This window comes from Tetrahymena thermophila (assembly GCF_000189635.1).
Source record: "Tetrahymena thermophila SB210 genomic scaffold scf_8254397, whole genome shotgun sequence".
In the NCBI taxonomy this organism is placed as follows: domain Eukaryota; phylum Ciliophora; class Oligohymenophorea; order Hymenostomatida; family Tetrahymenidae; genus Tetrahymena; species Tetrahymena thermophila.
Window position 1 is genome coordinate 182,827 of NW_002476180.1, and position 12,449 is coordinate 195,275.

Genomic DNA, 12,449 nt, shown 5'->3' on the forward strand with positions numbered 1-12,449 from the left:
AATAGTATTCAATAAATTAATATTTTATTTTTTCATTATATAAGTTAAAATTTATTTTTAAATATAAATAAATATAAAAAAACTTAAAAATAAATAATAAAGAAAGTTATACAAGAATTAAGAGCATTTAATTACAATTAATAAAATAAATCAATAATATTTTATTAAAATTTTATTTTTTCAAATATTTAATTAAAATTTTTAAATATGAATAAATAATACAAAGATTTCAAAAAAATATTAAAATGAAATTTATTGAAAAAGTGTTTGTTTTTTTTGTTAACTTGTTTAAATATTCCACTTAATTTAATTAAGCTGTTCAATTTCAATCATCAAGCAATACCAAAGCTTTCATTTCCATCTAAAATTGCTTAGAAAAGCTTCTTTTGCAAAATTTCTTTATCTTCATATTGAGGTAAATCGAGCTGATTGAAGCTTTTAGTTTTTTAATTTAAATAAATTTAAATTTTAAGATGAATAATAAATATTACCATGTATGAGCCACAGGCAAGTTTTGAGTATCGAAAATTTTACTAATTGTGAAACCCATATCTTTATATCCACCCAAAGGAATTTTATATGAGCCAGATAAAAAGAATAAGAATTTTCTTTTCATTTTATCATCAAATGTCATAAGAATTTCCCAAAACCATTAAATCAATGTACTAATTTCACTGTATCCTCCTTAATAAGTTGTATTTGCTCTTAATTCCTTAACTAAAATATTTATTCATTTAATCTATATTCTATCTTTAAAAAAAATTACAATCAATTTCTTATGCTCCTGCAATCTTAGTGCCAAGTTCCATCCAATCAACTAGGTACAATTCAGATTTAGGGAATATACTGAAAAATCCTTCCAAGAAAGATTGAATTTGAGGCTAAATTTATTAGATCATTACATAATTAATCAATTTATCTACATAATCTTTCTTATTTTAATCAGTAACATCAATATTTTTACCACCATTAATTAATTCAATTGTTTTTTTGTTGCCTATCTCTTCGAATTCATATCTATTAATAAGATTTAATTATTTAATTAAGTAACATTTTGTGAAAAAATAAATTTTACATAAATGTTAGACATAAATCTTCAACAGGGTTTTCTAATATCCAAAGGAGATTCTTAGTTAATTCTGGCTCAATATCATCTAAATCACTTATTTTTAATGGCTATCCAGTTAAATGCTTTAAAATAAATTTAGGGAAATCTACTCCAACCAAATAACCTTCTAAGACGCTCTAGTTAAATAAAAAATTTAAAAATGTGATTATTTTTTATTAATTTATTTATTTGAATTTTACTTTTGCAATTATTTGACCTGAGAATTTGAATAAAGTTATATGATCCGGAACTAAGTATGAAGTAGTTGATGGGTAAACAATATATTTGTTAGAAGAAACTCTAAAAAGACCTTTGCGAGGGTCAAAAAGCTCCTTAGAAATACAAGAATACCATTCCCTTGTTAACCCACTTTGATCTATGCCATCTTCTTTACGGAACTTCACCTCAAATTACTTTTAAATAAGCTAGTGGGGCTTTTATCTCATAATAGTTTTAAAGGTATCTTCGAAGACACACTTTCTATCTACCTTTAGTGTTATAATTTCCATAGTACAATCTTATTCTTTTTAAGCCCTTTTAACAGCCTTTTAATGAATTGCATATAATCTTGTATCTAAATCTAAAGATCTAAGATTTTAAGGATCTTTAGAAACTACTCTTATATATTTTTGGAATAACTAATTGTCCATACCAACAAAAAGCTTTATAATTTAGCAAAATCCTTATTCCAAAATTCTCTTAAATTCATCTACTTTCAAAATTTTATCTTCTTCTTCATTTACAATTTCAATCAATTTGTTTTAACTAATTAAAAATAAATAATCAATATTAATAAAAATTATATAAAAAAACAAAAAAAAGGATGTGTTTTCATCAATAAAAATAATATTTAATTTAAATTTAAAAATATACTTGATAGCTTCAAACTTGGCAGAAGATTGCTGCTTTGAACTAATTCTTGCTAGCTCAGGTAAAGAATCAGATTGCTCAACATCTGATAATTGTAGGGCTACTAATGTATCAATGTCGTAATAAGGATGTAACATATACATAAGCTTAACAATTGGAATAAAAGACTAGAAAATTTATTATAATTCTCCATTTTCGTCATTATCTAAAACCGATGTTGACCCAGATTGTTTAATTCCAATTATATTTGAATGTAAATATTATAATTATCTGAGGATATGAGTAAATAATTTCATTAAATTTTGATTATTTAAAACTTCTTGAAGCTTGATCATTTCTGCTTTTTAGTCGCTTTTTTCAATTTTTTTAACTCGTTTGAAGTATAAACGCATTAAAGTTCTTAAATTGGCTGCAAAACTCTTAAAACTCTATAAATGTAAAAAATATGTATTAAAAATATTTTCTTAATCTGTTTTAAATTTACTTCGTAAATTGGATTGAATTCTGTATCTGAAAAAATTTCATAAAGATGACTTAAAGCAAACTTTTTAGAGTTAGGGTCTTACTGTTGAAGTATTCTTTGAACATCACTAATACCTTTATTCATTAAATCTATTACATCTTGAATTAAAAATTTAGACTAGCTTTCTATGAATTATTCTAGAATTGTAATAGTATATTTAGAGTGGCTGTTAAGTCCTTTTTTGAGGAAAGAATACAAAAAGCTTTTTGTGTTGAAATGGAGATTTTCAAAATAATAGTAGTGCAATATATTGTCTATATCAACTAAAAATATTTATACAAAGTTTAATATTTAAAAAGTGATTTAATAAATAATATTAATTAATTACTTTATCTGATAACAGGGCTATAAATAGTGATTTGAGATTGACTTGGAGTGTCTTAAACTGATTTTCCTAAATCTATGTGGGTTGATTTTATAAATTTAGATATTTAATTTAAGACTTAAATTTGCTTCTTATTTTCATAAATATCTACATATTTAAATTTATCTCCAAAGAGCATGATCAAAGTTTACAAGCCGCTCATTTGTTAATAATTTGTTATTTTTTTGAGTTTTTTAATTACAGATAGTTAAGGAAGGTACTACCAATGACTTGCATCTAATGTAAAGTATGCCAACAATTCGTTTTATTAGTTAGTACAAAATGTATTTCTAAAAAATGACATAGAATTGTCATATAATAATAAATAATTTTTCAAAAATAGTTGCTTTTCTCCTAACTTAGCAAAAAACTCTAAATCTTTATCATTTTTAAGCTCTTCATATTTGTCCAACTAAGGATTTACCAGCAAGAAGAATAAAGCATCCATTAACTGTGGTCCATGAACAGGATTCAATAACTCATTACTTATAATTTGACTAAATGAACCAAAATAGAAGGATTAAATGATATTTTCAATAGCTTTTTCATCATAATAAACAAGATTTTCCATATATAATTTAATTAAATTTTCTTGATTAGGTGATGAAATGACAGGACTCCATTGTCTATCATTTAGGCTTTTGCTATATTTTTAATGAATATTTATTAAATGCTAATTAAATGTAATTTATTTATTTTACTTTTTATCAGAGTTTTCATCATGGTGATCGTCATCTTCATCGTCCAAGTGGCTATCCTATTAAGAGTGACTGCTCTCAGAATGATATCCTGATCCGTTTCCATATTGATTGTAGTAGCTATTTTCTTCATCTTCATCATACTCATCTTCATCTTCATCAAATTCATTCTCTTCCTCACTCATGTCTTCTTCAGAGCTACTAATGTGCAGTAAATTTCTTTCATCTTCATCTTCTTCCTCTTCTTCTTCGTCACCCCCATCTTCTAAGTTACTTTCTTCATCTTCGTCTAGTTCTTCATATTCATCGTCTTCATTATTATTATTATTATCATTTTTTTTTTCTTCGTCTTAAATTTTATCTGAAGTAAAGTCCTCAAAGGCGTTTCCAACTTGCGAAAGTTGGTTCTTATTTTTTTCGTCTTTTTAATTTTATTTTTTATTCTTCTTATTTTTCTTTGTACTTACACCTTTCAATGAAATAAATTTAGGAAACTTGGTATGGAGATATCTTTTTAAATCATCTTCATCAAGCTATTTGACGATATCAACAAAAATGGCTATCTTTTCCTTCTGGCGTCTTAAATCTCTCAAAAACTCAAATATCTACTATTTCATTGCTTCTTACTCTTTTTTATCAATATTATAATATTTAGCAACATTCCATCTCTCCTTTAAGACAAGATATTTATTCCAGAATTCATTTTCTGTTTTAATCTTTTCTTCGTCTTCTTCTTCCTCTTCATCCTCTTATTAGTCATTTTCAGATAATGAAAAAGATATAACGTTTTACATTTTATACTCTTCTTCACCATCCTAATCTCTAGCTTCGTTATCTCTATAGCCATCAATGGCAAAATCATCTATTTTACCTTCTTCATCATCTTAGTAATTATTATTTTCTTCCTCCTCTTAATTTTATATTTCTTCTATATCTTTAAGCTTTTTACCACTTTACTATCCAAAATTTTCTTCTGTAATATTTGTTATTTTTTCCATAATTTAATTTATTAAACCGTCTTTGATTTTTGATAAATCTTTCTGGTTAGATTCACTTGGCTTGATGCTATTATCATTTACTGTTTAATTTTCCAATTTTTAGTTATTTTCTTTTATCTTTTTTCCACTTTATTTCTTTTCTCCTTCATGGTCATAGTCACTAGAATCCTCATCATCTTCATCTTTTTATTTTGGTGATTCTTTTTTTTTATTTTATTAAAATTGATCATCTTATTCAACACTATTTTCACTTTCGTTATCGTTTTCATCATCTTCCCATTCATCTTCATCATTTTTATTATCATCTTTATCTTATTGAGATTTTGTTTCTTCTTTAATTTTATCATTTTTAAATCTATTTTTTTCTTGGCTATCCTCATCACTGTCATCACCTTCTTCGCTTTCCCATTCATCTTCACTTTGTTCCTTTTTCTCTTCTTTAGATTTTGATGATTCTGGAGTCTTTTTTTAAACTTCAACTTTAGATTTAGATTCTTCTATCTTAGTTTTTTAATTATTTATCTCTTATTTAACAATTTAAGGAACCTCTTTCTAAGGTGACTACTTTTATTATTGATTCTATTAACTATTACTGTTGACTTATTAATGGTATTAAGTAAATGTTGAACAAGCAGACTCAATTAAATTTTCAAGCATTCCAAAATCTCTTTAAATAACTACATTCTTGTAATCAAATATCCTTTCTTTATCTTATCCTAGCGAGTTCATAAGAGCTTAGTATTCTTTGAAAAATGAAGAATAAGCTTCTTTATTTTGTAGCAAACTACCTATGTGCTTACTCAAATTTTAAGATATAAATTTATTAGGTTCTTCTTGCGTATTACTTGCTTTAGTTAATTATTTTTGATAAACTAAATTATTAAAATAGTCTAAATTCCATCTTTAAGAATTAGTCAAAGAATAATTCTTGGAATTATCTGCTTCAAACTTAATTTGTTATGCCAAATAATTAATAAGCAGTCTTTAATATTTCTTTTCCATAGGGAAAATTAGTTATGCAACTTCAATTAATTTTGCTTGTGAAATTTCTTACTCAATCATTTCCTTTAATTTTTGAATTAAACAAGACTTGTATTGCTCTAAAAACTCTTGATCAATAGAAACTATTTCAAACACATTCTAAATAAAATTGCTTGCAGAATTGATGTTATATTCTACATTTAATGCTTAGCTAATAATTTCTGTCAAATTATCCTTAAATATAAAAATGACCTAAGGGAAGAGATTCACTAATATATGTAATAATCTAATATTAGTTTTTTCATTATCAATAATTATTTTCATTATTTGTATGCTTAATTCATTTTATTCAAAATACTTTTTATTCTTTATCTCTTATATTAAATTCTTTAATTCTGAAAATTTTCTTTCTTTTTAAATCAATTCTCTTATTTGCTGAGTATTAACAGCTTCTTAATAATAGCTAGGAGCAAAGAAGTAGACTGAGTACTTTTCCAAAAATACTTTGTAAGAAATGATATTTTCAACTAAATATAAAAAAATTTTTAATTATTTTTGTAAATTCAAAGAAAATTAATATAAAAAAAAGTAAAAATTTTATTTTCAACATGAATTTAATGCTTAAAAAGAAAAGTCAAACTTAATTTAAACCAAAATAATTTTATTTTTGAAGAATAAAAAAATTACCTGGAGATTATTCTTTTATGTACCTGCTATCATTTTCCAAAATGAAATCGTCCATGTTATTATTTGATTGCTGAAGATTATTAATGTAATTAATTTTATCTATAATAGCTATCTTACAAAGAATTGAATCAGAATAGAATTGCTCATTAGTTTTAAGAATATTGCATAAAATATAAAATATTGAATCATATAGGTTATTGTGTTATTAGCACTAGCTTAGCAATTAAGAAATGATGTAAAGAATATCTCCAGAATTATGTAAATCAATAAACTAAGTTAAAAGCTGTAAATATGATGCAACAAAAGCAGGCTTAACATCAATATTTTTATCTTCAGATTGTTAAGATTTATCATTTGATTCATTTACTAATTTGCATAAATGATTATATAAGGCTATACCTCTTTTAGAATATTTGAACTAGTTTTTACTAAATGCTTGCAATCTTTTCATTAAAATAGAGTTGCTAAAATATAGCTTATATATATTTAATGGTATATTCTTATTTACACTAAGGAGTAACTTTTAAAGAATTTATTCGACAAGACTTTCTTCTGTTTTCTCATCAAACTTATATTAAACTTGGTCAATAAAATATAGCAGCAATAGTTCAAATTTCAGTTAAGAAGATTATTCTTTTGAACATTCTTAATCTATATTTTGCTCATCAAATTCATAAGGTTCTATTATATGTTACAAAGAAGAAACTATAGCTAAGATTAGCTCATTATTTTATTTTCTGTTTTGAATAGAATTGGGATGAGCTTATAAACTGATGGATTTCAAGAGAGATGCAAGTTAGTTTATTTCATACTAGTTTTCTTTTATTAAATCTTCTAGCTTCTCTATCAATTATTCTTGCATTTTTTATGCAAATTATTCTTTTTCAATAACCTCTAATTTAAGTATTTATTCCAAGTAGTCGAATTTACTGCATATTTTTTCAGATTTCTCATCAATTACTTTGATAATTTTATTTTCTAATTAAGATATTTCACCTAACTATAAATTTATTTTATCAATTTAAATATCATCATTGTTCATAAACTCATTCAATATGATCTAATCAGAAAATATGTTAGTGTATTTTTATTAATACAGCTTAACATAACTCAAATGCTTTTTATTATGATCCTATTAGCTAACATCAGCACACTTTGAAACTAATTCTTAAAATGAAGGTAAAATTTTTTCAAAATATTGCTAAATAATTTTATCGTTTTATGTTCTTGATAAACACTAGCACATAAGAATATATCTTTCATTTAAGTTTGAACCTACTTTTCCAGTTTTTTTATAAGTGAGTGAAGTGATTTAAAGTATTTTGTCTAATAAAACACTAAATTTAATAATATTCTCAGGTTTTTCAGAAACATTGTTTAACATGCTCAGAGAAAATTATATTAAATCAAAAAATTTTTCTCTAACTAGAGGACTTTCATTTTAATTTAAAGACTTATCAGTGTCATTTAATTCATTATTTTTTATGCTATTTAAATAGTGAGTGTTAATTTCCTTTTGTAATTGATTGAATGATTGTCCAAATTTGTTGAAGATGTTAATATTTTTAATATAAACTTAATCTATCTTTTTAAGGAGTTGACTTTCTTGTTATTTGCTATCTTCAATCAAATTAAAGTTGTTATTTGAAAATTCATAAAAAACACTAATTATTATGTCAATTAACAGAGTGAATACTTGAGAGTCTAACTTTAGATTTCTAGGTGAGTGAGCTATGTAGTTTAAATATACAATGGTTTGCTAACTAATATTATGAATTTTTTCTTCTTCATCACTACATAATTAATCTATAAATTTTTCTTTAGAATTTACTCTTAATAAATACTTACCAACTCTGTCAATTATATCTTTTTTATCTTAGAATAGATTTATGATATTTTACTAAATATTAAATGTTTAAACGATCTATTTCTAGTTCAGATTAATTCCACTAAAGTGATTTCCGATGAGATTTTTTTTAGTAAAGCATGTGATGAATTGGACAAATTGAAGAGAGTATTCATAATAAATTTTAAAGAGGTGGTGGTGAGTATTTTCTTCTTCACTTGCATAATTGCTTATTGATGTTAAAAGACCTTTTGTATTGACCATCATTTTTTCGTACTTCAAATTATTCCAAAAAATAATTCTCTTATACAAGAAAGAATATTCTTAATCCACAATCTCCTTTAAATTTAACTCTCTAAAATACTTTTTGAGCATATTCTTTTCTTAAATAGCATTTTTTATTTAAAATTCTATTTGATTTTTTAATTCAATGATAGAGATATCGTATCCTTCTTTTTTCAGTTTAAGTTAAACTTGAGAGTTGCTATTATCAAATAATCTACAAAAATTATATTTTACAATCATTCTTGTGTAAATTCCTCTTAAGTTTTCATTTTAATTGAGAATTTTTTCTGTAAAGCAAGTTATGAAGTTATCAAAATAAGGATATACTTGAATTCCCTACTTTAAAAACAAGTCAATACATTATTCAAACTTTGCAACTTTATTTTCAACTTTCCAATTAAAATAATTTTCCATTTGCTCTATGTTTGAAGACTTGAAGCAAAGATTTAACAATAAGCAGCTCACTGTGTTTTCTCCTTCTTCATTTCTTTTTTCAGCACAATACTAAACAAGATCTTCTATGTTAAAAAATAGATTATTCAAGTATTCTTCATAGTTTTCTGAAGATATGTTCTCCTCTATTAATTTTAAGTATACTTTGATCATAAAAAAGAATTCATCTACAGATACTTCTCTTCTATTATTTTTATATCTAGTTTATTTTTAAGAAATATTAATTTAATGCTATTTTAATTTGGATCAAAATTTTACTTGCAGTGGAGCATAGTGTTTTTTCTCACATATTTAACAATTAATTCTACACATTTAATCTAAAGTTCAGATTGCATATCAAATCTGTAAAATTCTGGGAAGACTTAGCCTGAAAAAGCTAGATAAATTTCTAATATAGCTACATCAAAAATCCATTCACTTCTAGCAAAGCTCATATATATTTATTTATGAAGATTTAGCAACTTTTGATGTAAATCTATTAAATTTTATCTTTAGATATTTGAAGTTTGTTATTATATTTAAGTCATATTTTAAAATGTTTTCATTAAATATCTCAGGGACTCTACATTTTATAGAGATATTTCTATAAAATCTTTAAGATTCATTGTGTTGCTTAAAACTACTTTAGAAATTGGATATTTCAATTGGGTATCTTAATTACAGTGTTCATAAATATCTTCAAGTACATTGCAAAAAAATAACTCATACTTATAAAACAAAGAGCTTTTTTCATAAATAGGTGCCAATACATCGCTGCAAAATAACTTTGGATACTCTAAATTTGCTAAAAAATCTAATATGTACTACACATGCTCGGTATCTTTGTATTTTTCAATATATTAGCTTATCTCTTCAAATAATTCCTTAGCACCTTCGCCTTTTATTTTTAAAAACTCTAAACTTTTATATTTATTCTTATATTTTTTCTTATCGTCGTAGTAAACTTTTGATTAAAAAATATAATTAAAAATTAGTTATCCTAATTTAATTCATTCTTTAAAATAATTATAAAGCCTTTTTAAGCTTAAAATAAAATGAAAAAAAAAAATATTTGTGTGCTTATTACTTTGAGTTAGGAGAGACATGCACTACATAATTGAGTGAAAAGGAGAATTAATAAATTCACTACTTAGAGATAACTTGATGTAGTGAATTAGACAACATATTAAATTTGTTTGCATTTTCTAAGAGCTTGACTCGTTTTTATTGGGCTTTAGTATTTCTTAAGTAATTTTTCTAATAATAGAGTAGGAAGAATGTTTTTAAATATATTCATTTTCAGTTATTTGGAGAAACAATTCAACTTTCTCATCATACAGTTTTTAGTTATCATGGACAGGATAATCAATATTCAAGCAATTAATGAAATAATCATGCAAATTTTGCTTCATAGTATCTATGTTCTTATCATAATGACTTAAGAATGCTAATATTTGATTTCTATCTTCTAATTCGTAATCGTTAATGGGTATTGCTTTGTAAATTTAAAAGTAAACAGCTGGGTTGAATGAAAGAGCAAATAAATTGACTAAATATGAGCATTATAAATCTATAAAATCTTTTAGCTTCTCTTCAGACCATCTATTCTTTCCTGTTAGCAATAACCATTGGTAGTGATTAAGTATATCTGCTATCTTTTTTTCGATTTCTGCACATTAAATTGTATTATCTTCCTATTCTTAGCATTTCTCTAATTACTTAACTAAGCTATTTATAATCTTATCATACAATTCGAACATGCTGATAAACTCTATTTTATCAATTGGTCTTTAGTTCTAATGATGAAAATTCTTTTTTGTTGTATTATACTTAAAGAAATTGATAGCATCTTCTTCGCTTTTTATGTTTTTAACTCTCTCTAAGTAGTCTTTCAATTTAGCTTCATCTTTCTTCATATAATAAAGACATTTAAAATGTATTTTATTTAATTGAAAAAAATTTAGATATTTATATTTAAATTCATTTATAGAAATATTATTTATACATCATTTTACTTCTATCTATCGATCTAAATATATCAAAAAATTAGAGAATCCATTTAAAATATATTTGAAAATAAACTCATTCTCATTAGAAAAGTTTAAAAAAGTAAAAATGTATTTGTTTACATGCAAAAAATAATGCTTAGTGAAAACGAAATTTTGTAAATCCTAATCCTTTATCTTATTCATCTTTCCAATAAGCTAGTAGTCTATAACTATATACTTCTTAAAAAATTAATAACTAACTTTTAATATAAATTAATTAATTAACTAGTTAGTATATTTTCCTGAATCGAAATTTTTAGTAGCTAATTAATTTACTAATCAAAAATAATCCTTTTTTAATTGCTATGCAAAAAAGTGCTCATAAACTCATTCATTTTAAGCAAAATGCTAAACACTGTTTAATAAATAAACGATTATTTATTCCATACAATATATTTAATAATATGTATCTTTTTGGTAGAATAAAGAATGAATTTTAATGGGTAAAAAATTTAAGATTATGAATTGAAATGAATTGCTTTTACATAAATTATATATAGAACATACTTATTTTTAAATAAAGTGAATAGCTCAATTTTATGGGGCAATTTAACATTCTGGCACATATCTTATGGTCAGCGATATTCTTTTATCTCTTTTTATTTCTATGCAATAATTAAAATCTGGATTATCTCTAACTTTAAAAAGAATATCCTCTTTGAGTGCCTATTCTAGAGTTAAAGATTCTATCTACTTTTTTAGATTAGTTAAAGAGAAATTCAAAACATTAGATTTAACTACCTTAATTAAATCATTTGAACTTTCATCTTAGTCTATTTATAATAATACAATATCTGATGTTAAATCATCTATTGTATGCAAATACTCCTTGTATGCTTCATCTGTGAATATAACTAAGCTTCTTTTTTCTAACAATACTCTGGCTTATTCTACTCCATCCCTGTAGCTTTGCATGTCTTTGTAAAATTTAAAAATACAGTCTGATCCCAAGCTTATTGAGTTCACCCATGGGAAGTAAAGTGGTCCATCTGTATGAGGCATAATCCCAACTCCCTTTTAATACTCATTCAATAAGACATGATTTGGTTTTTTTGGTGATATCTTGCTTTGATATAATTTTGCTGATAGCGCTTCAAGAAAAGTAGGTAAGCTTTTCTAATTTTCTAATCCCTTTTAAGTAACGTCTCCTCCCCACTTTTGAAGTCTCCTGTTAGAATATGTCAAATCTACCCAAGAATTAGTAGGCAAATCATATATTTCATCATTGATTGACTATTCATCTCTTAATGTTATAAAATCTTTCAAATAATATACAGTATTTATTCCATCCACTTTATGCACTTCTAAATTTTCAACTTATGAACTAAATTAATTGTCTTCTAATTTAAACTCTCTAGCTTAGAAAGAATTTTCATCTTTCAAAAGTTTGTTATTGCTTACTTATATTTCCTATTTACCTGAAACATTTGGTATTTCATTCAACCTTTGCTCTAAACTTTCAGTTGCTGATGATTAAGTTTTCTCTTTTATAACAGTGCTAAGAATTTTTTTAAACATCTCTTAATTTTCTGTATTCAAAAATAATACATTCGATAAATAAAATAGAAAAACCAAGATATTTTTTGATAATTTTTCTCCTCACAAACAA

The 12,449-nt window shown here is 24.3% G+C and overlaps 2 protein-coding genes across 2 annotated transcripts; both read right to left on the bottom strand. All coding sequences in view use genetic code 6, as the record gives it.

Annotated features, from left to right (window-relative positions):
• Positions 1-332: 332 nt before the first annotated feature.
• Positions 333-10,708, bottom strand: TTHERM_00823990 (HECT domain ubiquitin transferase; the record flags this gene model as incomplete). The annotated part of the gene is made up of 12 exons (XM_001031499.2): positions 333-435; positions 492-717; positions 767-1,017; positions 1,076-1,245; positions 1,309-1,873; positions 1,982-2,406; positions 2,463-2,764; positions 2,830-3,509; positions 3,567-6,069; positions 6,230-9,012; positions 9,072-9,756; positions 9,880-10,708. 12 exons carry the CDS (start codon positions 10,706-10,708, stop codon positions 333-335), a joined length of 9,522 nt encoding a protein of 3,173 aa, XP_001031499.2.
• A 663-nt stretch (positions 10,709-11,371) lies between these two features.
• On the bottom strand, positions 11,372-12,358 carry TTHERM_00824000 (2OG-Fe(II) oxygenase family oxidoreductase; the record flags this gene model as incomplete). The annotated part of the gene is made up of 1 exon (XM_001031500.1): positions 11,372-12,358. One exon carries the CDS (start codon positions 12,356-12,358, stop codon positions 11,372-11,374), a length of 987 nt encoding a protein of 328 aa, XP_001031500.1.
• Positions 12,359-12,449: the final 91 nt, after the last annotated feature.